The sequence below is a fragment of the Salarias fasciatus genome, assembly GCF_902148845.1.
Source record: "Salarias fasciatus chromosome 7 unlocalized genomic scaffold, fSalaFa1.1 super_scaffold_4, whole genome shotgun sequence".
NCBI lineage: Eukaryota > Metazoa > Chordata > Actinopteri > Blenniiformes > Blenniidae > Salarias > Salarias fasciatus.
The window spans coordinates 6,650,728-6,677,168 of NW_021941229.1; the positions used below are offsets into that span (position 1 = coordinate 6,650,728).

At 41.6% G+C, this 26,441-nt stretch overlaps 1 protein-coding gene across 3 annotated transcripts; it reads left to right on the forward strand.

Moving 5' to 3' along the window:
• The first annotated feature begins 698 nt into the window (after nt 1–698).
• Nucleotides 699–25,984, forward strand: LOC115382822 (class I histocompatibility antigen, F10 alpha chain-like). 3 transcript variants are annotated; one of them, XM_030084738.1, is made up of 8 exons: nt 699–777; nt 9,866–10,132; nt 11,731–12,006; nt 12,119–12,427; nt 12,689–12,793; nt 12,963–12,969; nt 13,064–13,100; nt 14,851–16,018. In XM_030084738.1, the coding sequence occupies exons 1-5, from the start codon at nt 717–719 to the stop codon at nt 12,790–12,792; spliced, it is 1,017 nt and encodes a 338-aa protein (XP_029940598.1). In that variant the 5' UTR covers nt 699–716; the 3' UTR covers nt 12,793; nt 12,963–12,969; nt 13,064–13,100; nt 14,851–16,018. The 3 variants fall into 3 exon arrangements, with proteins under 3 accessions (XP_029940598.1, XP_029940597.1, XP_029940596.1); XM_030084737.1 differs by lacking the exons at nt 9,866–10,132; nt 11,731–12,006; nt 12,119–12,427; ... (2 more) ...; nt 13,064–13,100; nt 14,851–16,018 and adding exons at nt 21,134–21,400; nt 22,484–22,756; nt 22,869–23,177; ... (2 more) ...; nt 23,840–23,885; nt 25,435–25,984 and having other exon boundaries at nt 705–777; XM_030084736.1 differs by lacking the exons at nt 699–777; nt 9,866–10,132; nt 11,731–12,006; ... (3 more) ...; nt 13,064–13,100; nt 14,851–16,018 and adding exons at nt 17,701–17,791; nt 21,134–21,400; nt 22,484–22,756; ... (3 more) ...; nt 23,840–23,885; nt 25,435–25,984.
• The last annotated feature ends 457 nt before the right edge of the window (nt 25,985–26,441 follow it).

Below are 26,441 nucleotides of genomic sequence, written 5' to 3' on the forward strand. Positions count from 1 at the left end.
AATTTAATGGAGAAAAATTCTCCCTGTGAGAAATTAAAATTGCAAATGGAAAGCACTGTATACTCAGTGTCTTGTACTTACTTACCTCAATAAATACAATAATGTGTAACTTTTCTTGAATTTTCAAATCACTGTGTAAACAGAGTGCTGTCTGGAGCGTTTTCAGCTGTCAGGACATTTCATTTTGATGACACTGACACTTTCAATGATGTGAAAACTTGCTTTTGAGGAACAAACTATCCTTTGTGAGTGACACACTTTGACAGCCAGGGTTTTACGGTTTGTGCTGATTGTTTGGAGAAAAGCATTCAGTGTTGTGCAAATGTAAACGCTGGCGTGGGAAATGCACCGAAGCGACTTAGAAAAAAGTGTACATTGCTCATTCCTGTGCATGTCTCTGTTTGATCATCTTCCTGCTTTGTAGCTCAGTAGCATTGGTGGAGGCGTCCTGATAGAGACGGATTATTGATGATTACTATTAATAAACTCTCTTCTTGAGAATATATTTCCTTTTTTTTTTAAGGTTGCAGAAGTGGGCTTGAACACTGTCACTGTCATTTGAGAGCCTCAGTGTTAGTTTCATTCTCACATTGAGTTGTCATTGGTTCAGACACAGGTTCACGCCTCATTTCCCCCCCATTTCCCCCCCCCCCCCTGTACTTTGTTCCTCATCAGGAGCACAAACTGAAAGCAGCTGTCATATCTTCCAGAGGAAAATGGAGGCTGGTCATGTCGTGGTTCTCTTCCTCCTGGGAATCTCCAGCTTCGTGGCTCCAGGTAGCTTTATGCTTGCTCCAGCCTGCTTTTGTTGCCAGAAACTGGATTTCTATGTGTGTCCTTAGTGTTGTTTTCTTTTTCTGGCAACATTATAAAGACTCGTCGAAAGTTTGCTATCTTGTAAAAGTTGATATGTGGAAACTATTGGAAATGAGCCACATGTTCCATGTTTATTACAGGGATCTGCAAACTTTAAGACTAAAAGAACAATTTCTGTGACTTTCTGCCAAATCAAGTTGAACTGGAGCCGCAAAACACATTTACCTTTTAAAATGAGGCTAATGCTGCTCATGAAGTTTTATATATAGTTTTGATACAAATACAAAAACTATATCTTGTGATGCTTTTCTGCGGTTTTAACTACAGTTCAGGATAGATAAAATGTTATTACATTTAACCTATTTGTATACCTGGTCTTAACAGCTTTGTTCTTCTTTTCAAGGTTTTTTTGTAGACAATTTTGAAATGTTAGCTGTTTGAGCCACTTAGCCTCTTCTTAAAGGGGACATATGCATTTTCCACTTTGTGAAGAGTTTTTTGTAGTAGTATGTGTCGTAGTAGTCTGTTCGGAGGAGAGCTCTTCAGAGCAACTTTTCAGACCTCTGAAACGCCGAACAAAGGCTGAAATTGGGGCGAACAAACTTAAATATTATGTTTTTGGACTTCTGAGACCTATATGACGTGACTGAAAAATAGCATATCATGTCCTCTTTAAGCAGCCCCCCCCCCCACCCCCACCACCAATTTTTAATTTTCCTTCTCTTCTATTACATATTCAGAACATTTGAGTTTTTTATTCATTGTTCACCCCTATTTCTCTTGATTTTAACATTTTTTTTTCCAATTTTACTTTTTTTTTTAATCCCTATTGAACCAAGAATGACAAATCATTCTGAAAAATACTTTGGTGTGTAACTATAATAAAAATAAGTCAGCTCTACTCCTGTCCCAATATCGAGTTTGGGCTTCTTTACCTGGCCACTTTACGCATCACTCATCCCGGCAGACGCACAAGTTTGAGAATCTGACGCTGGCTTTGAATTTCATTGATAAGAACATTAAAAGGTGATTGTTGCAGTAGCTCCAAGCCTCCACTCTGTATTTGGCTCTTTTTACCATCTTTTTTCTTACTTTTATCTGTTTGTTGTACCACAACGTTTTAGCTGTGGTATATTACTGGTGGAGCTCGACGTTATTGTTTGCTTTTCTTTTCGAATGTATGGATTCTTGCTCGCGATGGTCTCATTCACACGGGAGGAGCTGCTGGACTTCAGACATGGAGGTGGCGTCCCCTCTACACACATCCCAGAGGAGATATGGAGAGGCCGCCACCGTGGAAGACAGCCAGCGCTAAAGTCAGAGAGAGGATCAAGAGGGCCAGGAAATTCAAACCTTTTCTGCCATCGATCATTATGGGGAATGTGAGGTCACTCGCCAACTAGACGGACAAACTAACAGCTTTAATAAACAGTCAGCGTGTTTACAGGGAGAGCAGCCGGGGATTGTGGGGGGGGGCTCTCAAGTGGCAGAGTAGGTCGGCGCCAACTTGACTCTGAGCTGCATACCAACTTGGCCCAAAGCCTCTTTTCATAAAACCAGTCAGGACGCCACTTAAATAGTGGCGACCGGCAGAGTTGGGTATGTAACGACAAGTAACGAGCGTTACAAGTAGTTAAATTACTTTTGATGGGAACGAGTAGTGTAACAGCACTACTCCTTCTAGATTGGTAGTTAAACTCGCGTTACAAATGAAACGCTACGATCGTTACTTTTACAATGACTGCAAATAGAGCAACCAAAATATTATTATTTAAGCGGAGTTTTTTTTATTACCACCAGTAGATGGAACGGTGGCCGTACGAGCAACTACTCGCTATCTCTTCCAGGTCAGGGCTGATGGAACCGTCAAAGTAAAATTGGCTGCCTTATATAAATCTGTGCCCCACTGACAACACTGCACTCCCTCCTACTGTAAATGCCCCTTTTAAATGAATACTCCGAAGATTAGGGACCCAGGCCCTTTCCCTATCATTGACAAAGTTAGACAAGCTCATAAATACCTGTGTCTCTGGTTCCCAGCTGTTAGCATCGTAGTAGCTTAGCTCGAAGCTTAGCTGGAAGTCAATCAGAGCCGGACTACGCAAATGGACAAAATCCTCCTTCCAGTGGTCCAGGGGATGGCGTATTAGCACGTGAAGTAAATACGAATGGTTATAAAACATTTTAAAAGACGTGTTTTCTTTTCAATCCGTAAAAAAAAAAAAAAAAAAAAGTTTTGATCCACACAGATCTGCGCATGCGCAGTGCTCCGCGGAAGGATATAAGGGAGCACAGCTCCGCGGAGCACTATGCAGTAACGAATAGTGTAACTTCATTACTATTTCCATGGAGTAATCAAGTAGTGTAAGGCACTACTTTTTTCAAAAGTAACTAGTAACGGGTAACTCTTTACTTTTTTGAGTAACGGACCCCAACTCTGGCGACCGGGATATGCAGCGGAAACCCACCCCTGTTACGAGCAGGTCCCACACTTCCGTACACAGCCTTCCCAGCGCCGCCCACCTGAAAAACAAAACACAGCCATACAACGCCCCTAAAGGGACGCTGATGTGCGGGACGTGACACTCAGTTCCTCCTGACAACCTGCAAAAGGGAAACAAAGAACACAATATTAATGAACATCTCAGTCATCATGTAACTTGCATCCTTTTCATTGTTTCTTGGTGAGAATACAATACGGCTCGCTATACATGACTGTGTAATCTACTGACCCAGACAGATCATTTGAAGAAATAAAGGGTTGGAACATTTCAATCTGTGTAATGAAGCTATATAATAAAGGTTTCACTTCCCGAAATGAGCGACAAAAAAATTAAACTTTCATGATATTCTAATTTTGGGATGTAACTTGGATAGCTTGTCATGTTGTATAAAACATGAATGCATGTTAGCAAAGCTGAAGGCAGTTGAAATACCATCCTTACTTGAAAAATAACGCAGCTTTAGCTTTTAATGTTCTTTTATTATCTTTTATTACACATAAGCTGTCAAAACATACCTGACATGTTTTATTGTCCTTTTAGTGTTTTTACAGTTATTCATATCTGGATTTCTGCTTTTTTTACGTTTCTGATGTTTTTATGTTGTTTTATCTCATGCAGCTTTTATGTGTGATTAATCATTGGTCTTGGTCTGAAGCCCGTTGTTGAGAACTGACACTACAAGGTAAAACACAAAAAAATATCAGCAACAATAGAGCAGGTGGGAAGACAGTGGGAGTGTATGCATTTGTAACTAATGTAGCACCTCATGTAGGACTTACACAGAAGGATTTCATGCACTGGTCGAGATATGATTCCAGTCTTCTGTCCTCTTCCACACCGATTCAGCGGGATGGCTAATTCAGGTGCAAAGATCCTTCTGCAAACTCGCCACACAGTTTTTTTTAAACAGTTTCTCCCAGTCATGGACAGCTTTGTGATCAGGAATGAAATAGAACATAAAAGCAATTTTTATTACAGATAATCCAAGTCCCATTTTTTTCCACATATTCCTGTTACTTTTCAAGATGAGGATAATCCAGTGTAAATATACTGTAGGGTAGGGCTGCAGCTATCGATTATTTTCATAATCGATTAATCTATCGATTCATTTGGTCAATTAATCGGATTATATATATGTGTATATATACACACATATATATACATATATATATGTGATATTTTTAACATTTCTTTTTATTTTATTTTGGCAAGCATAAAACTCACCACGGACAAAAAAATTAACTACTATTAATGCTTGCAGTAACATTTATTAAACTGCACAGGAACACTCATTGCTAGGATGAACATTGCACTTTAAATCCACAAATTATTTAAATAAAAAAATAAATAAAATACCTGACAGAGGGTTAAGGCCTTACCTTCATTATAAAAAAAATGCACATGAAAGCTGATTATTAAAGAACACTTCAAGTACGGCAGGCAATATTCAGTATTATTAAACAATATATTAATTTGCCATCTGTCTCGTGCAAAAAACAAAAATAAGAATACTCAGGCTGAGTCCAAAACAGCACATTCACCTTCATTCACCTTTATAAACTGGCAGCTGCCCTAAAATTTTAAAGTGCATTCAAAGGAGTGCAAAACAACAATTTCAGAATACAGTCACTTTTTTTTCCGACGTGGTGCTGTTACGCTACGCCAGCTCCGCTTGGCAGTGCAAACTTTGCACAGAGCTCTTCCCTTTTTTTCGTTTAAAGTTGTTCCATACTTTTGACATTTTCTGGTGTTTTCTTTGTTGTGCTTCCTCCTTTTCGCCAGCATTTCTTCATTCTGCTCTTCAACGCCCCGACGCGACGCGTTGTCGCGATGCGTCAGACGCGTCTCGTCGCTGGTGGAACGCGCGTTCCCATTTGTTTTCAATTGTATTTTGACGCAAAATCGCGGAAAGCATTTGGCGGTGTGGACGCAGCTTTCTCCATTTCTCGCGTCGTTTCGCCGCGCTGTGCTCCACCTGCTTGCTCCGACATGTCCGTGCGGCTTACACTCTCCTGCGGAAACATGCTGCGCTTTAGTTCTGGGTGCTACACACTAGCGGTTTAACGGTAGTTTCACTGTGTACACAATTAATAAACGAATCCTCGAAGCAATAGAATTTAATTCGATGAATCGTTTCAGCCCTATAAAGGACATACCATATGTTTCTTAAAATTGCTGTCCTGACAAAGTCTGTCATCGACGTTGTTTAGCTCCTCTAAAGTGGAAATGGGGAGTCTTCTGTCATACTCGTTGCCCTGACGTGTTGAATTAGGAGCTCTGCTTGCAACGACTGACTGTAGAGCAGTTGTTAAATGGTCCACTTTAAGGCGAAGTTTGATGATATGTATGCAGGAGAAACAGGATCGTTGCTGACAGTTTCGAAAATAATTTAGAAACATTGAAAAAAAGTCAACATTAAACAGTGCATATGCCACGCAGATAACATTATGATCACTGCTAAGGCTAATGTAGTGAGTCCATATTACAAAATTCATTAATTTGGATCACGAACCAGTCGTCTGGGTCTGGGGTTAATTGGGAAATTTTGCAAATAACATGAAGACATTAAATGTGCGATACACATATTGTCTGGGTGCAGAGGAGACCCGAGGGGAGGGGGGGAGAAGCGGACCAGAGCCTTGATGAAGCAAGGGAAATGCCTGGCTAAAACTCCGATCAGGATGGATTAAAACACAGCACAGACAATTCAGAAACAACTCGGAATGCGTGAAAAGGAATTTTAAAACCGACAAAGTAGTTTAAGAATGCATATTGTTTGCGGATCTCTTTTTGGTCTCAGAGTGCGGCCGTAACAGGTTCTGCCAGCAAATTGTTGGTGCACAAATTACATCAGGCATCAACATCTCACCAAATTCATATGAACGCTCACAATACCACTGAACCCAGGGAAAATAATATTATGATTAGGGAATTTTACATGTCTCTCTATGCCTCTGATCAAGACACCACTCTTGATTTTGATAATTTTTTAAAATTATTAAATTAAATTATAAAATGTTTAAAATTTTAAATTATTATCCAAATTATTAGCACTACGCCTAGATAGAATCTCATCTCCCCTCTATCATTTCTGCAGACCAAACGGGATTCATTGGGAAAAGGCACTCATTCTCTAACATCAGACGTTTGTTTAATATACTTTATAATACATCCTCTTCCAACACCTATGAAACTATAATATCTTTAGACGCCGAAAAGCCATTTGATAGAATTGAATAGGATTATCTCTTCTATACCTTAGATAAACTTGGCTTTAAGAATAATTTTAATTCTTGGATTAAGTTAAATTCAGCCCCACAAGCCTCAGTCAGGACAAATAATATCCAGTCAGAATATTTCCGCCTCTATCGTTCTACTAGACAGGGCTGCCCTCTGAGCCCATTACTATTTTTTTTTTTTTTTGCACATATAGTCAAAATAATCTGACTATGTGCAAGGGAGCGAAAAAAACCGCCAAAAGGCTAGCACAAATGCCGCTCCAGCACAAACTCAAAGTGAAAAAAAAAGAAATTACCATGTAGAAGTCATACATGAAAAGTTGTCATGAAGTCCAAAAGATGTCATAAAATCCATGCCATTTGCTATTGCCATTGAACTCTCCCAATGGCCCTTCGATCTAACCCCCTTATTGCTCAGGCGGGTGCTGCCCGCGCGCTGAACTCTGCAGACGATGCTGCAGACTTACCAGGTTATGTGTCTGGCAGAGATGGGTTCTCTCTTGACCCCAGACAACCCGTTGTCTCCTCTCCTGGACGAGGTCAGAGTCACCACAGACTACATTCTCGCGGTGCAGTGCTTTCCCTCAACAGAGGAATGGCCTCTACCGTTGTAGTGCAGAGACATTTGTGGCTGACTCTGTCCGATGTCCCGGAGAAAGACAGGGCCTTGTACCTGGATGGACCCGTCTCCACCAAGGGCCTGTTTGGCCAGTCACTGGACACCATCCAGGCGAGGTTTGAGCTGGGGAAGAAACAGAACGTTGTGAACGCCGACAGCAACAGAGGCCTCCCTTTGCCCCAGGGAGTGAGGGCTCATTCTGCCAGGGGCCTGGCTACTTCTTGGGCTATGTTTAAGGGAGCATCTATAAACTAGAATTTGGCACTCAGAGAGCGCAGACCTCCGCCACAGGCGAAATCAGTCACCAACAACAATAAGAACACCATATAAAAATATCAGTAAACAGATGTAAACAAACCCTGTCATCAATTCAAGACGTAGTACTGAGGCCCTCTGCTGGATAGATACAGTGCTACACTGGTCAAATGAAAGTCGTAGCCCTGACGTAACTCAGCAATCAAAAAACAACACAATGACGGACATGCAGAGATGCATAACAAAGGAAACAAGCAGTCCAACATAGGGTGAAATCACTTACAGACAAAGCTCTGATCAAGTTTTGAAGACAAGCCAACTTGTGGCGATTTTGTCGTGCTGCTGCGCGACTGTTCCGTCCGTGAAACAGGTCCGACTAGGAACTAAAACTAAAGTTCCGCTGGGCGGTGCACCCTATCGGTCAATGATAAAGAATCCTTTAAAAATTTGTGATGATTTAATGGATTCTAAGTTAGCCCAAGACCCACCTTTCCACAAAGTTTCATTGCAATCCGTCCATTACTTTTTCCATGATCTTGCTAACAAACCAACCAACCAACAAACCAACAAACCGGCGTGATTACATAACCTCCTGGTGGAGGTAATGATGTTTGTGCTGCAGCTGACTGGTCCTCTCCGCATACTTATATGTGGTTTTATCGGCTGGACGTGACGGCCCCTTCTGTGGCTCAGTCTGTCCTTTCTGCTGGGTCAGCTTTGCACTAAGGTTGCAGGCTAGGCTCGGGTTTGGTGGCAGCTCTGCGGGGTGTTTATATATGTCCCACACAATATGTGTTGTACTGGGGTTCAAGTCAGGAGAGTTGTCAGGCCAATGGAGCACAGCAATACCATGGTCAGTAAACCATTTACCAGTGGTTTTGGTACTGTGAGCAGGTGCCAGGTCATGCTGAAAAATGAAATCTTCATCTCCATAAAGCTTTTCAGCAGATGCAAGCATGAAGTGCTCCAAAATCTCCTGGTAGCTAGCTGCATTGACCCTGCCCTTGATAAAACGCAGTGGACCACCAGCAGCAGCTGACATGGCACCCCAGACCATCCCTGACTTGACACTGGACTTCAGGCATTTTGGCATTTCCTTCTCCCCGGTCTTCCTCCAGACTCTGCCACCTTGATTTCCGAATGACATGCAAAATTTGCTTTGACCCGAAAAAAGTACTTTAGACCACTGAGCAACAGTCCAGTGCTGCTTCTCTGTAGCTCAGGTCAAGAGCTTCTGCCGCTGTTTCTGGTTCAAAAGTGGCTTGATCTGGGGAATTCGGCACCTGTAGCCCATTTCCTGCACACACCTGTGCACGGTGGCTCGATGTCTCTACTCCAGACTCAGTCCACTGCTTTCGCAGGTCCCCCAAGGTCTGGAATCGGCCCTTCTCCACAGTCTTCCTCAGTACAGGTTGCGGTCACCTCTTCTAGTTGTGCAGCGTTTTCTGCCACACTTTTTCCTTCCCACAGACTTCTCACTGAGGTGCCTTGATACAGCACTCTAGGAACAGTCTATTCGCTCAGAAATTTCTTTGTGTTACCCTCTTGCTTGAGGGTGTCAATGATTCCCTTCTGGACGGCAGTCAGGTCGGCAGTCTTACCCATGATTACGGTTTTGAGTAATGAACCAGGCTGGGAGTTTTAAAAGGCCTCAGGAATCTTTTGTAGGTGTTTAGAATTAACTTGTTGATTGAGATGATTAGGTTAAGAGCTCGTTTAGAGTAGCCTACCTGCTAATTTTTTGAGATAGGGATTGTTGTTTTTTCTTTACTTTTTGGCCAATATCATCAATATTAAAACAATAAAAGGCTTGAACTACTTCAGTTGTGTATAATGAATCTAACATGTATGAAAGTCTAATGTTTATCAGTACATTACAGAAAATACTGAACTTTATCACAATATGCAATTTTTTTGAGAAGGACCTGTATCTTTGATTGCTTGTGTCAACTCCATAAAAATGAATATCCTTCCAAGACTCTCATTTTGTTTTAGTGCATGCTACTCTTTCTCCCTCAGTCTTGTTTCCGTAAACTCGATAGCCTGATTTCAGATTTTATCTGAAACAAGAAAGTTCCTCGGCTTCGCAGTCAATATTTGCAAAGACTGAAGTCACTGGGAGGACTGGCCCTGCCAAATTTTAAGTTCTATTACTGGGCCACCACCATTAGAGTTCTGAAATATTGGCTTCAATACGGGGCTTTTGGTCGTCCCCCAACCTGTCTGGTCATGGAAGCAGGGTCAGCAAACCCAGTCTCCAGTGCAGCACCATACCGCTCTGCACCCCCGGACAATAGAGAGCTCTCAGAAAGTGAAATCACAAACAAGATATAAGAAAAATCTTGATTTTGTTAAAGGTTTTCAGGGATAAAATGTCATTTTTGTGATTGTAATAATGTTCAGTGATTTAAAGTGGATCTTTTTTCCTACAGTGAGGCACTCTCTGAAGTATCTGTCCACTTCATACACGGAAGTACCAAACCTACCAGAGTTTGTGGCTGCTTATGAGGTTGATGGCGTCCAGATCATTCACTATGACAGCAACACGACGAGAGCAGTGCCCACACAAGACTGGATGAACGACATCGTAGACGACGACCCAAAGTTCTGGAAGAAGCTAACTGAGACGATGAAGCACAATCAGCAAACCAGCAAAGAGGCCCTGGAGATTATGAAATGGCTCTTCAACCAAACTGGAGGTTTGGCTGAACTTTTTATTTTTCACTGACACCATCTTCAGTGTGTTACCTGTTTTTCTGTATGAATTCATTAGTTGTTTTGTGGACAGATTATTGATTCTTCTGTTTAGTACTTTCACTTCCTCTGTTCTCAGGCTCACATCCTCTGTGTGCAGGAAGTTCACTTGACCACAGTTCACTCATTCATTGTGCTCAATTATTGACACAATCAAATCACTTTAATCAACTTTAACAAAAAAGCATCAAATTATAATTAATTGACAATTATAGTATTATTTTTCTTTTTATTATTCCACACAGTTTCTCACTGATTTAATTCAGTTCCAAATACATTTGTAAGAATAATTTAAAATTCCATTTTTCGATTCAAAACAAACAATATTCATTGAAAAATGTGAACTGCTTTGTCAATTTCAAAGAAACGTTCATCCGAATGAACTTGTCTCATTTTAAAAACATCATTTTGATTAATAATCACAGTTTGTATTTTCTGTTTTTCACTTCACGTTTCTTTTAGTTGGAGCTCCACCTGAGATTTCAGTTAATTACCAGCAGTCATGATGGGGTGTAAAAGGTGTAAAATGGCTGGCACTGTCCCCTCACAACGGGACGACCTCTGTCTGATTCCTGGCGAAACCTTTCTCTGTGTGGAGATTGCATGTTGTGCCTGTGTTGGTTTTTTTCAACAATCCAAAGGCATTCTTGCTAGGAAGCCGTTCCTGCCTGTGGCTATCAGACTTTAAAGCTAGGGTCGACGATCTTGGAAAACTAGCATGTAGCACGAATGTAGCATCTCCCCAAGGCTCCGCCCAGCTCCCACCCCATTGGATGAGCCCCCGTTGGGAGCGAACGCACTGGACGCGGAAATGCCGCGCGCGGAGTTTGTGATCACGTCCAGTGGTACTAACCTTTCTGACTACCTGCACACAACACGCATAGGAGCGCTGCGTGCCCTCTCTGCTTCGTTCCTATTTTTCACGCGAGCTGTGAGCGCCGAGAGCGCCTTGGCAACGCGCTCGCACTGAAGGCCATTGAAATGTACGCGCAGGGGGCTGGTAGAACGGCGAAGGGATTTGATTGTTTTCTTAAGAGCGGTCCGCGCCTTTCGATTGGTAGGAATTTTTACACTCCTGTAGCCGCTACAGTGGTCAGATTTTTTCCACACCTTTTTCCATCCACATAATGTATTGACTTCTCCCAATGCAAGGAGCATTTCACTCAGTATGACTAAAAGTGCTTTTGGACAACATCGTCTACCCTAACTTTAATGAGAGTGAGCGAACTACGAGTGTCTGCTGTTGGCTCAGCTCAGTAGTTTCAAACACTATATCCGCTGAATATCAGTATTTTCTGACCTCAGTTTGAACTTAATCGGCAATAAATTGTAATTTTGCAGTTTGCCTGGTTAGCATGTGACATTATGAGTTTAGCATCTGTTAGCCAGAATCAGATCAGTTTATGGTCACTCTGTCACCTGACACCAAAAACAGAAAATCAAACAAATGGAAGCTGTCTGGCTTGTTATGAAGGCACTAGCTTATCCACGGGTGAATGTTTTGGCTGCAGCTCTGGTTTCATGACGTCTCTCTGGCTCTCAGGTCTTCACATCGGCCAGGTTACAGCTGGCTGTGAGTGGGACGATGAAACTGGCGAAGTCAACAGATTTGACAAGTATTGTTATGACGGAGAAGATTTCCTCTGGTTGGACCCGAAGACAAACACGTGGATCTGTCCTCGACTCCAGGGCGTCTTCACCAAACGCAAGCTGAACCACAAAAAAGCACAGCTGACGCGTCATGAAGCCGACTTCGTAAGAGATTGCCCTGATCTGCTGAAGATCTTTCTGAACTATCGGAAGTCACTGATGAGACAAGGTGAAATCTCTTCTTGTGTCTTTTCTGATCTGCTGCTCACCACATTATTTCCTTCATCAGACGGCAATGTCTTCAAACACAGTGTAAGGTGTCTTTCTCGCTCGTCCTCCAGTGATCCCCTCAGTGTCTCTCCTCCGGAAGACTCCGTCCTCTCCGGTTACCTGTCGTGCCACGGGCTTCTACTCCCACAGAGCCGACCTGTTCTGGACGAAAGACGGGAAGGAGCTCAATGAGGGCGTGGTCAAAGGAGAGATCCTCCTCAACAATGACAGCACCTTCCAGATGAGCGCGGATCTGGACCTTTCCCTTGTCAAGGAGGACGACTGGTGGAGGTACAGCTGCGTGTTCCGCCTGGCTGGAGCTCAGCAGGAAATCGTCACAAAGCTGGACAAACGTGCGATCCCGACTGACAATAGTGTTGGTGAGAGACATTCATTGACTTTACTCACGTTTTTTCACTTAAACATATTTAGCCCTCAGAATGGAAAACTGCCCTCTTATAAACCTTTAAAAATGTGGTTTATGATGCCTTTATGTAATTAAAGCCTCCAAAGAAGAACTGGTGACATTCTTAGTGTGTGCAGGAAGAGAAAACACAAATCATGGATCCTTTAGTGGTTCAGCAGTGGCGTGAAACGTGACTGAGACCAAACCAGCTGACGTTGTGTGTGTTTATCCTCAGGGATTGGCAGTATTATTGCGATTGTTATCATCGTGTTCGTCTTACTGCTCCTCAAGCCGGCCTCCGTGTTTGCACGCTACTACTTCTGGAACGCGATCTGTTGAGGTAAAGAAGAAACATCCATCTCCTCTGAACTTGTGGAGGCATCACTGCTCAGATTGATTTAATCCTCCAGACTGTCCTGGAGCCTCATTATTAGTGTTAATGCTCCAGTCACAGATAAATACTTTTCATTTTATCTGAGCAAAACTCTTCCTCTTCCTGTTTTTTTCAGGGGCAGAGTGAGTATTCCAGTTCAACTCAACACAAACCAGCTTGACAGAAATCAAGTTTTCCTCTTTTACATCTTCATTTTTTTTTCCTCTCGGCTGAAAGTTAATCTTCATCAGGGGAAGATCCAGCTGGGGAGAAAGTGAGTACACGAACTGAGCAGACCTCTTGAATAAACCCGTCGTCTCCATCTCTGAATCAGACATGTCCTTCAAATCTCATGCTTGAACTGAAGACTTTTGACACGTTTCTCTCTGCTTCAGAAAAACCACAGAAAAGTAGAGTATGAATGCAACGGTGAAACCCGGATCATTATCAGACTAACAGATTTATTATTTGTCTTGAGAAGCAAATCATGGTAAAAACCAGACAGTTCATGGCGAATTAAGTGTCTGCCTCTGATGAGCACAGAGGGTGAAAGACAAAGTCCAGAGTTCTGTTTCTCACTGACATTAACACAATTCATTACAGGTCTGGACTACATTAAGTCAAAAACACTGGAAATCCTGTTGAATTCAAATAATTTAATCATCAGTGATCAAGCCTTTTTTTAGTTAACTTTAGCATTCATTTTCACAAATGAAATGAACCAAGTTGATTAAATGTACTTATTTATTCCATTTCATTTTGTCATATCCAACATCAAATGTACACCACTTGCAGGATTATTAAGATTAATCACATGTTTTTATGATTTGAATATTTATTTAACACAGTGTCTTCAGATTACATTGAAGCTTTTAAATATATATTTTTTTCATTATTGGGATGTTTCTCCATCTCTCTGGTACTCAGGCTACAATTTCTTGCAGATTTACTCTTGAATTTTTCCGTTCATCGTCCTTTGGGAGGCATCACATAATGAGATCTCTGAATCTGAGCTTTTCTGACCTGATGGTTTCAAACATCGGTGTAGAAAGAAGCAGCAGCAGCAGCGGATCGACAGGCATGAGGAGTCATTTAAAGTCGAAGAGTAAACAAGGACAGACTTTGTATTGACTGACAGTCAGGAAGGAATGCTGTCGGTCTGGGATCGTTTCTTGGATGTTAAAGGAATTGACTCCAGTTCAAAAAATATGACTTTGTTCTTGTTCAGGTATCAGAAAAGATATCATCCAGGGAATTATCCAAACCCAACCACATCATCATTATCATCAGTGTCTGTCAATAAAAATACCCTGTCCCCATCGGAAACGCCGCTGATGGAGTGTTTGATGGAGTCAAGGTCTGATTAACTCAAACTTCACACAGTCCAACCTCGACTCCAGGTTCTCTAATCAGTGTCCTGCAGTCACAATCAGCTGGACACACACTGTCCCTCCGTCCGCAGGGAGTCTGCAGGAGAACGATGGAGATCCGGCTGCATCACCCCTCTGCACCTATTCTTCCCTTAAATCTCCACAATCACTGGATGATCAGAAGATTTCTGGATGTCAGACCGTCAGGACATTTTTCATAGCTTGATTAAAACCAGCTTTCAACAGAATATTCTGTCGATCACACTTAAGTCATGCAGATGTTGAAAAACTGAGGCCATGCCTTCAGTGGCATGGTGCGGCAGTGGTTCGGGCTGTCACCTCACACCAAGGAACCCAGGTTTGAGTCTGGGCTTTGCACTATGGGGTTTGCATGTTATTCCCCCTTCCCATCATCCAAAGACCTTCTTGGAAGGCAAAATATCGATACTCCTGTTATACAATTCTTATTGTAAGACTGGGGTGCCAAACGATGTTTTAACAATGCATCTTGTCAACAAACCTGAATAATGATGTTTGATTCCCAAGTAAATGGTGAAAGGGTGAAGATCAGCAGGGAGATTCATCAGTGTTTGTTCTTTTGGGGAAAAAAAAACTGTTGATCATCTGTGGTATTTGACTTTCTTCTTCCCGCAGATGACTGCTGGCTCTACTGAGAGGTGGAGAAAGAGCGTCACCTGCTGGAGGTGGACTGTCACTGCAGCAGCCTGACCCCCCCCCCCCCCCCCCCCCCCCACACACACACACACACACACACACACACACGCACACACACACACCCTTGCTTATAATCTTTTATTGTCGTCATGTTCTTATACAACCTTGCTTCCTTGCTCGGCAGAGTCAATTAAAGTCAAGGCAAAGACACGATCATAGAGTTTTAATAGTTTCTGTTTGTCTGCAACCGTTTTCCCCCCTTCTGATTTGCACACTGATCAGGACACACTGGAGGTTTCACCTGTTTGTTCTCGGTGTTTACTCAGGATCCAAGTCACAGCTGCAATGATTTTGCGCTCTTTGTATCTCCAAAACAGCAAATGATGTAAAAAGAGGAATTTTCAGGTGCTATCCACTTTCAGGACATTTCAAATGTTTGTATTCCTACGGCCATTCCATATGTTATTTCATCGATAAACATGAACAATTAACCACAAACTACTATGACTGCTACTGAAAAGTGGGATGGGATTTTTTTTTAAATCTGTTACTTGTGAGAAAACAGTTGAAAGTTCACTGTGAGGATGACAAAGAGAAGCGTTCTGTCCTTTGGTTTGTCGTCTGTAGTTTATTACTCGCTTCATGATCCTACAGGACGTGTGTCGTGTATATACTGTTTGGAACTGATTAAAGAAGAGAAAAAAATAGAATTATCTTTTACAGGAAGCATTTTATATTGTTTATACTGTCTATGCTGTCAAACTGAATATATGACACACAGTTTTATGTATTTGATAATTTTTTTTTTCTCAGTGATCGATCAGGAACAATCACAGGACTTCATCATGTGGCCTCTGACTGAGTTCGGCTATGAAGAGCTTAGCTTTTTGCTTTCCGGACCAAAATCTCTCACACAGCAATGAGTAAAATGCATTCCTTGTCTGTCAAATGTAAAAAAGACAGAAGTAATGAAGACATCAAACGTCTAAAGGGAAACCTGTCTGCTCTGGGAAGACCAAAATATATTTTAATGCAGCTTCTGAACAAACTAATGCATAAAAACATTCTTGAATCAAAGTGTATTTTTGTGCAGTGCATGTACAGATTTATGTCAAGACAAAATAAACTTGTTGGTTTTTGTCTCACATCCATGTTGTTTCATCTTTATTCATTGGTTTTTCTTTTCAACAAAAGACCCTGAACCCTAAAAAATGAATGGTAAAAAAACAACCCAAACTGGTTCATTTTTTAACCCAACAGTTCATCAATATTGGACCAACCCAGCAGTAGTTATTTCTACCCAACAAAATGGGTTGGTCTTGGGTTCATAGATTTAATCCACTCATTGGGTCAAATCAATTTTAGTCCGGGTCGACTCAATCATATGATTGGGTTGAATATAGTGCTCATTTTTAACCCAAATGTTGCATTAATTTTAGCCCTGGGTCAGTTTTACCATATATACTGGTTGAATAACTACAGTTCTGTGTTAATTCAACCAAACACATTGGTTTGGTCTTCCAAAAAATTTTGATTCATATGATTGGCAAAGCAATTTTTTGTTTTTTTTTCAGCAGTCCATCGATTTTTCAATGAGGACAAGCTCCGTCAATCTCAAGAGAGACCATGGACAACCCGGGGCGAAGTTTTTAATGGAAGAACAGAGCCCAGTCAACGGATCGCATGGGTGCCGCAATGTGAAGACCAACCACCTTCAGGGCTCCACTCTGGATATTTCTGAAACTTAAGTTGCTTCTGTCAAAGTTTCTCAGACACTCTAAACTGTCATGCACGCTCCTGAGGCAGGGGATGCAACCTTTAAAAGTACTTTCAGACTAATCTAGTTGCCACTCCCGACAGACCTGCTGTTTCTGTGACGCTTGTTTGCACCTTGGTTTGCACCACTGACTGTGTGATCCTGTCTGAACTGGTCTACGACTGTAAGTGGCCGTTAGTTCACACTGCAGGCTTTCAGACTGTTTTTTCTAAATCGACCATGTCCTAATACTGCGCTTTCATTGTCCTTTGTCTGCTTTTGCTGAAGGGAAGACTTCCTTTTTAAGACTGACCGTTAAATGAAATGGTTCATTTCCTTTATTGTGAATGAACCTATATGACATTTTAGTTTAATTATTGATATCTAATGCACCTTAATTATTCCCTGTGAGAAATTAAAATTGCAAATTTAAAGCACTGTATTCTCAGTGTCTTACTTACCTCAATAACTACAATAATGTGTAACTTTTCTTGAGTTTTCAAATCACTGTAAACAGTATAGAGTGCTGTCTGGAGCGTTTTCATTTGTCAGGACTTTTCATTTTAATGACACTGACACCTTCATTGGTGTGAAAACTTGCTTTTGAGGAACAAACTATCCTTTGTGAGTGACACACTTTGCAGCCAGGGTTTTACGGTTTGTACTGATTGTTTGGAGAAAAGCATTCAGTGTTGTGCAAATGTAAACGCTGGCGTGGGAAATGCACCGAAGCGCCTGAGGAAAAGTGTCCAATGAAGATCATTCCTCTGCATGTCTCAGCTTGATCATGTTTTTGTTTAGTAGCTCAGCAACACTGGTGGAGGCAGCCTGATAGAGAGACAGACTAAAGAGGATTACTATTGCATGATGAACTCTCTACTTGTGAATATATTTACTTCTTTTTTTTTAGGTTGCAGAAGTGGGCTTGAACACTGTCACTGTCATTTGAGAGCCTCGGTGTTAGTTTCATTCTCACATCGAATTGTCATTGGTTCAGACACAGGTTCACGCCTCAGTTTCCCTCCATTTTCCCTCCTCCCCTGTACTTTGTTTCCTCATCAGGAGCACAAACTGAAAGCAGCTGTCATATCTTCCAGAGGAAAATGGAGGCTGGCCATGTCGTGGTTCTCTTCCTCCTGGGAATCTCCAGCTTCGTGGCTCCAGGTAGCTTTATGCTTGCTCCAGCCTGCTTTTGTTGCCAGAAACTGGATTTCTATGTGTGTCCTTAGTGTTGTTTTCTTTTTCTGGCAACATTTAAAGCCTCGTCGAAACTTTGCTATCTTATAAAAGTTGATATGTGGAAACTATTGGAAATGAGCCACACGTTCCATGTTTATTACAGGGATCTGTAACCTTTATGACCAAAAGAGCCATTTCTGTGACTTTCTGCCAAATCAAGTTGAACTGGAGCCGCAAAACACATTTAGTATTTAAAATGAGTCTAATGCTTCTCATGAAGTTTTATATATAGTTTCGATGCAGATACAAAAACTATATCTTATTGCGCGATTAATCACATAAATTTTCTTCGATTAATCAAGATTAATCACATGGGGAGGGGGGGTTTAACGCTGGATAAAATGTTTGTTGGCGTTAAGGAAGCAGTGTGTTATCTTGCCCAGCCTTAGTTTTATCTATAGTTCAGGATATATAACGTTTTATTACATTTAACCTATATGTATACCTGGCTTTAACGGCTTTGTTCTTCTTTTCAAGCTTTTTTTGTAGAACATTTTTGAAATTTAAGTTATCTGAGCCACTTTACTTCTTCTTAAGCAGCTCCCCCCATTTTTAATTTATGTTTCTTCTTTTAGATATTCTGAACATTTGAGTTTTTTTAAGCCATATATCATTCCCCCCCCCCCCCCATTGCTCTTGATTTTAGCTTTTTTTTTTCTTTCGAATTTTACTTTTTTCTTTAATCCCAATTGTACCAAGAATGACAAATCATTTTGAAAAATACTGTGGTGTGTAACTTTAATAAAAATAAGTCAAATGTTTATTCACGGCTCATGTTGTGAAAGCTTCATGGAGCCACTATGGAGTAACTAAAGAGCCTCATGTGGCTCCAGAGCTGCAGGTTGCAGACCCCTGGTTGACTGGCAGAGGCGGGGCGTGCCAACAGGCAAACCAGGCAATTGCCTGGGGCCCCGGCTTTTAGGGGGGGCCCCGCATGGAGGCCCCTGAGAGACCGGGTACCCCAAGTGCTAGTACATGTACTGCACAGAAACGAAAACAATCGGCATTTATGACGCAATTATGAAACGACGACGTAGCAAACCCCCTTGGGGGGCCCCGCGCGGCCCTATCAGCCTTCAGCGCCGCTTGCGTAATTCAGGCGAGCCGCAAGGTTTATTGTATCATATAATTGATAAGCCAGGGCTTTCAAGGACTTCTGTTGGTCCCTGGATCTAACACAAGAGATTAGAGGTTCTCTAAGTTTTTCAGTATACATATTATAGCTGGGCCGTTAACGGCGGTAACGTGCTGCGTTACCGTGAGGCTCTTATCGCGCGAGAAAAAAAAATGTTGCCTTTGTCTATGCTTTTCAAAGTTGGGTCTGGGAGCTTTGTCTACACATGCAAGCTATGCAATTCACTTTGATATATTTTAGTGTGGATGTCTGCCTGTCCCAGCCTGGCTGAATATCGCTGTGGGGGGTGAACAAGCCGAACCTGTCCTGCGCAGCGACAGTCACACCGCGCTCCCGCTGACCGTCAAAAAACACACACTCGTGCTTTTAGCGGTGAAACACGGTCCATCCTCATTATTTGCCATATTGAACTCGGCCGAATTATCAGGAAAATCACGAGGAAAATGCTGGTATGAGGCACAAACTGAAATCAGGAGTGCAAATATGAAAAAAAATGAAAATCAAACTTAAATTACGTGTTTTGCCCGTGCACCGTTTCTCCCATTGGGCTTTCTGCAGGCGCTGAAAACATGCAAAACAAAGTACATTTCCCTTCAACACACAATCTGGCTGAAAGCTCGTGTCCGGAGTTTTGAAAGAGAGAGGTTTTTTTTTTTTTAATCCAACGTCTGGAGGTTCCGCCCTCCCTCTGCTTTCTGAGCGACCAAGCCACGCCCCTTTAATTGTGCACGCTCATTATCCGTTGGGTGAAAAGGAGAGCCTCCAAGTCCTACAGCATCCTACATGTTGAGCTGTTTACGGTGGATGTTCAGCAGACAGTGGATATATCCGAGATAAGCGGGGCGGCTGCTGCGTAGCTAACTCTCCTCTGCCTGGGCGAGTGCGCGTGCTCTCTGGCTGCGTGCACACTTTGATTGACAGCACGACAAGGCGGAAGCTCGAAGTCTATTGGCTGAAGCTGACCAGCGCTTTTTCGGATAACATGGGGGTCTATGAGACGAAGGCGGGGCTCATAAATAAATTTTTATATTGCTTTATGCTAATATTATATTGTAGTATCAAACCAGACTGACACATTTAAGCTCTGTTGAAAAATGATACATACTGGAAACAAACGGAAACTCCAGACACGAGCTTTAATAAAGGCAAGGATGAGGCACAATTCGGCGTGACTGAATTTATCCTGCCTTCTCTGTCTGAGAGTCGGAGATATGATGAAGTTTGAGGAAGTGTGCGCTCATAAGAAAATTCCATTTTTCATCTGTTTATGACTGGGTTGTGACTTGGTTGATGACACATGAACACGGAACTGTGTCAAATTACCTGTTGGTTACCTGTGATGCCTGCTGATTATTCATGTCTAATTGAATAAACAGAAACTCGTTCTTGATTACTTATTTCTTATTTATGTAACACACACATTTTGAATGGCATTGGCAGATTTCAAATGAGCCATTTTAATCGCGATTAATCGCGATTAACTGCAGGATTACAATTACTGGCGATTAAGGAATTTAATCGTTGCCCAGCTCTAATACATATCAAATGTCCCAAAAATTGTGTGCAAATTAATTTTTTTCGGTGTACACGGATGGGGTGGGGGCCCGATAATTTTTTTTGCTTGGAGCCCCCAAGGACCCTTGCCCCACCACTGTTGACTGGGCGGAACAATTGGAACTTTGTCGTATCCTGAAATTCGCCTTGCAATTTTTACAGAAGAGGATATTTGACAATAAAGCCAGATTTGGATTAGAACATCTTCCAGATTTTATTATTATAACTTTGTTTGGTCTTATTGTCTTGTCCTACTTCATAATCTCAAATACTTTTTTCAGTGTTTCTGATTACTGTGAAGCTTCTGGGAAACTCTGTGATCCTCGGGTCAGTTTATGAGCTTCCCTTTTGTCAAGCTGTAAAACCTATGGCCCTGCTCAAAGAGATTTAAAGCAATTAAAGTGCAAAGTACAAAAGGGAAGTTGTCTCTGGATATAATAAAAGAGAGACCTCTCATATAGTGAAATCACAAACAAGATATACTGTAAGAAAACTTTTGATTTCATTAAACATTTTGAGGAATAAAAAGTCATTTTTGTGATTGTTCAGAGAGTTTAACTGGATTTTTTTTCCTACAGTGAGGCACTCTCTGAAGTATCTGTCCAAGTCATCCACTGAAGTACCAAACCTTACAGAGTTTGTGGCTGCTTATGAGGTTGATGGCGTCCAGATCATTCACTATGACAGCAACACGACAAGAGCAGTGCCCACACAAGACTGGATGATCGACATCGTAGACAACGACCCAAAGTTCTGGAAGAAGCTAACTGAGACGATGAAGCGCAATCAGCAAGACAGCAAAGAGAGCCTGGAGATTATGAAATGGCTCTTCAACCAAACTGGAGGTTTGGCTGAACTTTTTATTTTTCACTGACACCATCTTCAGCGTGTTACCTGTTTTTCTGTATGAATTCATCAGCGTGGACGTCTTCAGACGTGTGCCTCAGATTACTGATTCTGCTGTTTAGTACTTTCACTTCCTCTGTTCTCAGGCTCACATCCTCTGTGTGCAGGAAGTTCACTTGACCACAGTTCACTCATTCACTGTGCTCAATTATTGACACAATCAAATCACTTTAATCAAGTTTAACAAAAAAGCATCAAATTATAATTAATTGATAATTATAGTATTATTTTTCTTTTTATTATTCCACACAGTTTCTCTGTGATTTATTTTGTTCCAAATACATTTGGAAAAATAATTTAAAATTACATTTTTTCCATTCAAAACAAACAATATTCATTGAAAAATGTGAAGTGCTTTGTCAATTTCAAAGAAACGTTCATCCGAATGAACTTTTCTCATTTTTAAAACATTTTGATTAATAATCACAGTTTGTATTTTCTGTTTTTCACTTCACGTTTCTTTTAGTTGGAGCTCCACCTGAGATTTCAGTTAATTACCAGCAGTCATGATGGGGTGTAAAAGGTGTAAAGTGGCTGGCACTGTCCCCTCACAACGGGAATACCTCTGTCTGATTCCTGGCGAAACCTTTCTCTGTGTGGAGATTGCATGTTGTGCCTGTGTTGGTTTTTTTCAACAATCCAAAGGCATTCTTGTTAGGAAGCCATTCCTGCCTGTGGCTATCAGACTTTAATGAGAGTGAGCGAACTACGAGTGTCTGCTGTTGGCTCAGCTCAGTAGTTACAAACACTATATCCGCTGAATATCAGTATTTTCTGACCTCAGTTTGAACTTAATCAGCATTAAATTGTAATTTTGCAGTTTGCCTGGTTAGCATGTGACATTATGAGTTTAGCATCTGTTAGCCAGAATCAGATCAGTTTATGCTCACTCTGTCACCTGACACCAAAAACAGAAAATCAAATAAATGGAAGCTGTCTGTCCTGTTATAAAGGCACTAGCTTATCCACGGGTGAATGTTTTGGCTGCAGCTCTGGTTTCATGACGTCTCTCTGGCTCTCAGGTCCTCACATCGGCCAGGTTACGGCTGGCTGTGAGTGGGACGATGAAACTGGCGAAGTCAACAGATTTGACAAGTATAGTTATGACAGAGAAGATTTCCTCTGGTTGGACCCGAAGACAAACACGTGGATCTGTCCTCGACTCCAGGGCGTCTTCACTAAACGCAAGCTGAACCACAAAAAAGCACAGCTGACGCGTCATAAAGCTGACTTCCTAAGAGATTGCCCCGATCTGCTGAAGATCTTTCTGAACTATCGGAAGCTGATAAGTGAAGGTGAAATCTCTTCTTGTGTCTTTTCTGATCTGCTGCTCACCACATTATTTCCTTCATCAGACGGCAATGTCTTCAAACACAGTGTAAGGTGTCTTTCTCGCTCGTCCTCCAGAGATCCCCTCAGTGTCTCTCCTCCAGAAGACTCCGTCCTCTCCGGTTACCTGTCGTGCCACGGGCTTCTACCCCCACAGAGCCGAGCTGTTCTGGACAAAAGACGGGAAGGAGCTCAATGAGGGCGTGGTCAAAGGAGAGATCCTCCCCAACCAAGACGGCACCTTTCAGATGAGCGCGGATCTGGACCTTTTTCTTGTCGAGGAGGACGACTGGTGGAGGTACAGCTGCGTGTTCCGCCTGGCTGGAGCTCAGCAGGAAATCGTCACAAAGCTGGACAAACGTGCGATCCTGACCGACAATGGTGATGGTGAGAGACATTCATTGACTTTACTCACGTTTTTTCACTTTCATGATAATTTTGAAATGGATTCCCTCCATTTATCACACTGCGAGTCGTTCCTTAAACTGTTTCTGTCTTTATTACCTGTGTTTGAAGGAAAATCTCCCCTCTTATAAACCTTTAAAAATGCAGTTTATGTTGCGTTTATTATAACTAAAGTCTCCAAAGAAAAAACTGGTGATATTCTTTGTGTCTTTAGTGGTTCTGCAGTGGTGTGAAATGTGACTGAGACCAAACCAGCTGACGTTGTGTGTGTTTATCCGCAGGGATTGGCAGGATTATTGCGATTGTTATCGGCGTGTTCGTCGTACTGCCCCTCAAGGTGGGCTGCGTCTTTGGACGCTACTACCTCTGGAACGCGATCTGTCGAGGTAAAGAAGAAACATCCATCTCCTCTGAACTTCTGGAGACATCTAGTTTAGATTCAGTCCTCTAGGCTGTCTAGGAGTCTCATTATTAATGCTCCAGTCACAGATTAATACCTTTCATTGTATCTGAGCAAAACTCTTCCTCTTTCTGTTTTTTTCAGGGTACAGACGCACAGAGTGAGTACTCCAGTTCAACTCAACACAAACCAGCTTGACAGAAATCAAGTTCTTCTTTTTTACATCTTAATTTTTGTTTTCTAGCGGCTGAAAGCTAATCTTCATCGGGGAAGATCCAGCTGTGGAGAAAGTGAGTACACGAACTGAGCAGACCTCTTGAATAAACCCGTCGTCTCCATCTCTGAATCAGACATGTCCTTCAAATCTCATGCTTGAACTGAAGACTTTTGACACGTTTCTCTCTGCTTCAGAAAAACCACAGAAAAGTATAGTGTGAGTGCAGCAGTGAAAACTGGATCATGAGGAGTCATTTAAAGTCGAAGAGTAAACAAGGACAGACTTTGTATTGACTGACAGTCAGGAAGGAATGCTGTCGGTCTGGGATGGTTTCTTGGAAGTTAAAGGGATTGACTCCAGTTTGAAAAATATGACTTTGTTCTTGGTCAGGTATCAGAAAAGATATCATCCAGGGAATTATCCAAACACAACCACATCATCATCATCAGTGTCTGTCAATAAAAATACCCTGTCCCCATCGGAAACGCCGCTGATGGACTGTTTGATGGAGTCAAGGTCGGATTAACTCAAACTTAACGCAGTCCAACCTCGACTCCAGGTTCTCTAATCAGTGTCCTGCAGTCACAATCAGCTGGACACACACTGTTCCTCCGTCCGCAGGGAGTCTGCAGGAGAACGATGGAGATCCGGCTGCATCACCCCTCTGCACCTATTCTTCCCTTAAATCTACACAATCACTGGATGAACAAAATATTTCTGGATGTCGGACTTACAGGACATTTTTCGCAGCTTGATTAAAACCAGCTTTCAACAGAATATTCTGTCGATCACACTTAAGTCATGCAAATGTTGAAAAACTGAGGCCATGCCTTCAGTGGCATGGAGCAGCAGTGGTTAGGGCTGTCACCTCACGCCAAGGAACCCAGGTTTGAGTCTGGGATTTACACTATGGAGTTTGCATGTTATTCCCCCTTCCCATCATCCAAAGACCTATTGGAAGGCAAAATATCGATACTTCTGTCATCGCATTCCTGTTTTTTTTTGTTTTTTTTTTTAAACAATTCTTATTGTAAGACTGGGGTGCCAAACGAAAGGCCCATGGGCCAAAACCGGCCTGCAAGAGGTTCTGTTCCGGCCCTCAGGAAGGAATGAGGACAATATCAAAGAAAACAGATTTTTCTTATAAATTAATTAAAGTATGCTTTAACATCCCTTTTAGTAATATTATTATTAACATATAAAAAGACAGAATAGTGTCTGTCTTGGTTTCTACTTATTAACCAGGCCTGTACATCAAAAAAAAAAAAAATTCCTTAAACTCCTTCATCTAGCCATATGTACAAAGTATTATTTAGTATATCATTATAGAGGAAAGTGGTATCCACTGCTGCACAATGTGCATCCAGTCAGCAGAAAGACTTCTAAAGAACAATGGACATTGTCAGACAGGGAAGCAAATATCTGGTAGTTTATTTCCATGTTCTTTGTTTTAACAATGCATCTTGTCAACAAACCTGAATAATGATGTTTGATTCCCAAGTAAATGGTGAAAGGGTGAAGATCAGGGAGATTCATTACTGTTTGTTCTTTTGGAAAAAAAATGCTTTTGTTCATTAATTCTTGTTGATCATCTGTAGTATTTGACCTCCTTCTCCCCATAGATGACTGCTGGCTCTACTGAGAGGTGGGGAGAGAGCGCCACCTGCTGGAGGTGGACTGTCACTGCAGCAGCCTGACCTTCAGTCTCTACACACACACGAAGAGAAAATAAAATAGATTGATCTTTTACAGAAAGCATTTTATCTTGTTTATACCATCTATGCTGTCAAACTGAATATATGACACACAGTTATAGATATTGATTAATTTTTTTTCTGAGTGATTGATCAGGAACAATCACAGGACTACACCATGTGGCCTCTGACTGAGTTCGGTTATGAACAGCTTAGCTTTTTGCTTTCTGGACCAAAATCTCCCACAAAGAAATGAGTAAAATGCATTCCAAGTCTGCCAAATGTAAGAAAGATACAAGTAATGAAGACATGAAACATCAGAAGGGAAACCTGTCTGCTCTGGGAAGACCAAAATATATTTTAATGCAGCTTCTGAACAAACTAATGCATCAAAGATTCTTGAATCAAAGTGTATTTTGTGCACTGCATGTCCAGATTTATGTCAAGACAAAATAAACTTGTTGGTTTTTGTCTCACATCCATGTTCTTCCATCTTCATTCATTGATTTGTCTTTTCAAAAAAGGAACGTATCATTGTCTGTTTACTGTCAGTGGACCCCATAGGTGCATATGATCAATACTTGACTGTCAAATTAAGTTTATTTAGTACATTTTCTTTAAAGTTTCATGTGACAATGCTCTGAAGGTGCTTTACTGATGATATGAGTACACACTACAATGAGAGGAAATAAAATGTGAAAAACAAATAAAAGGAGGAATTTCAACTTGACTCTATCCCCGTCCAATGTTTCTGATCATAAATCTTAAGATTTTTAAACAGTCATTTTCTGTTCTTCATATCTCCAAACTCTTACTTTTTGATCAGTGAGTGAATTGTACTGTATTCTGCCTTCATTCCCCCTCTTCTCCTCACTCAGATGAGCCCAGTCGACCACATCCACACATCCTGTTGGTTTCGCTCTTTCTTTCATTGC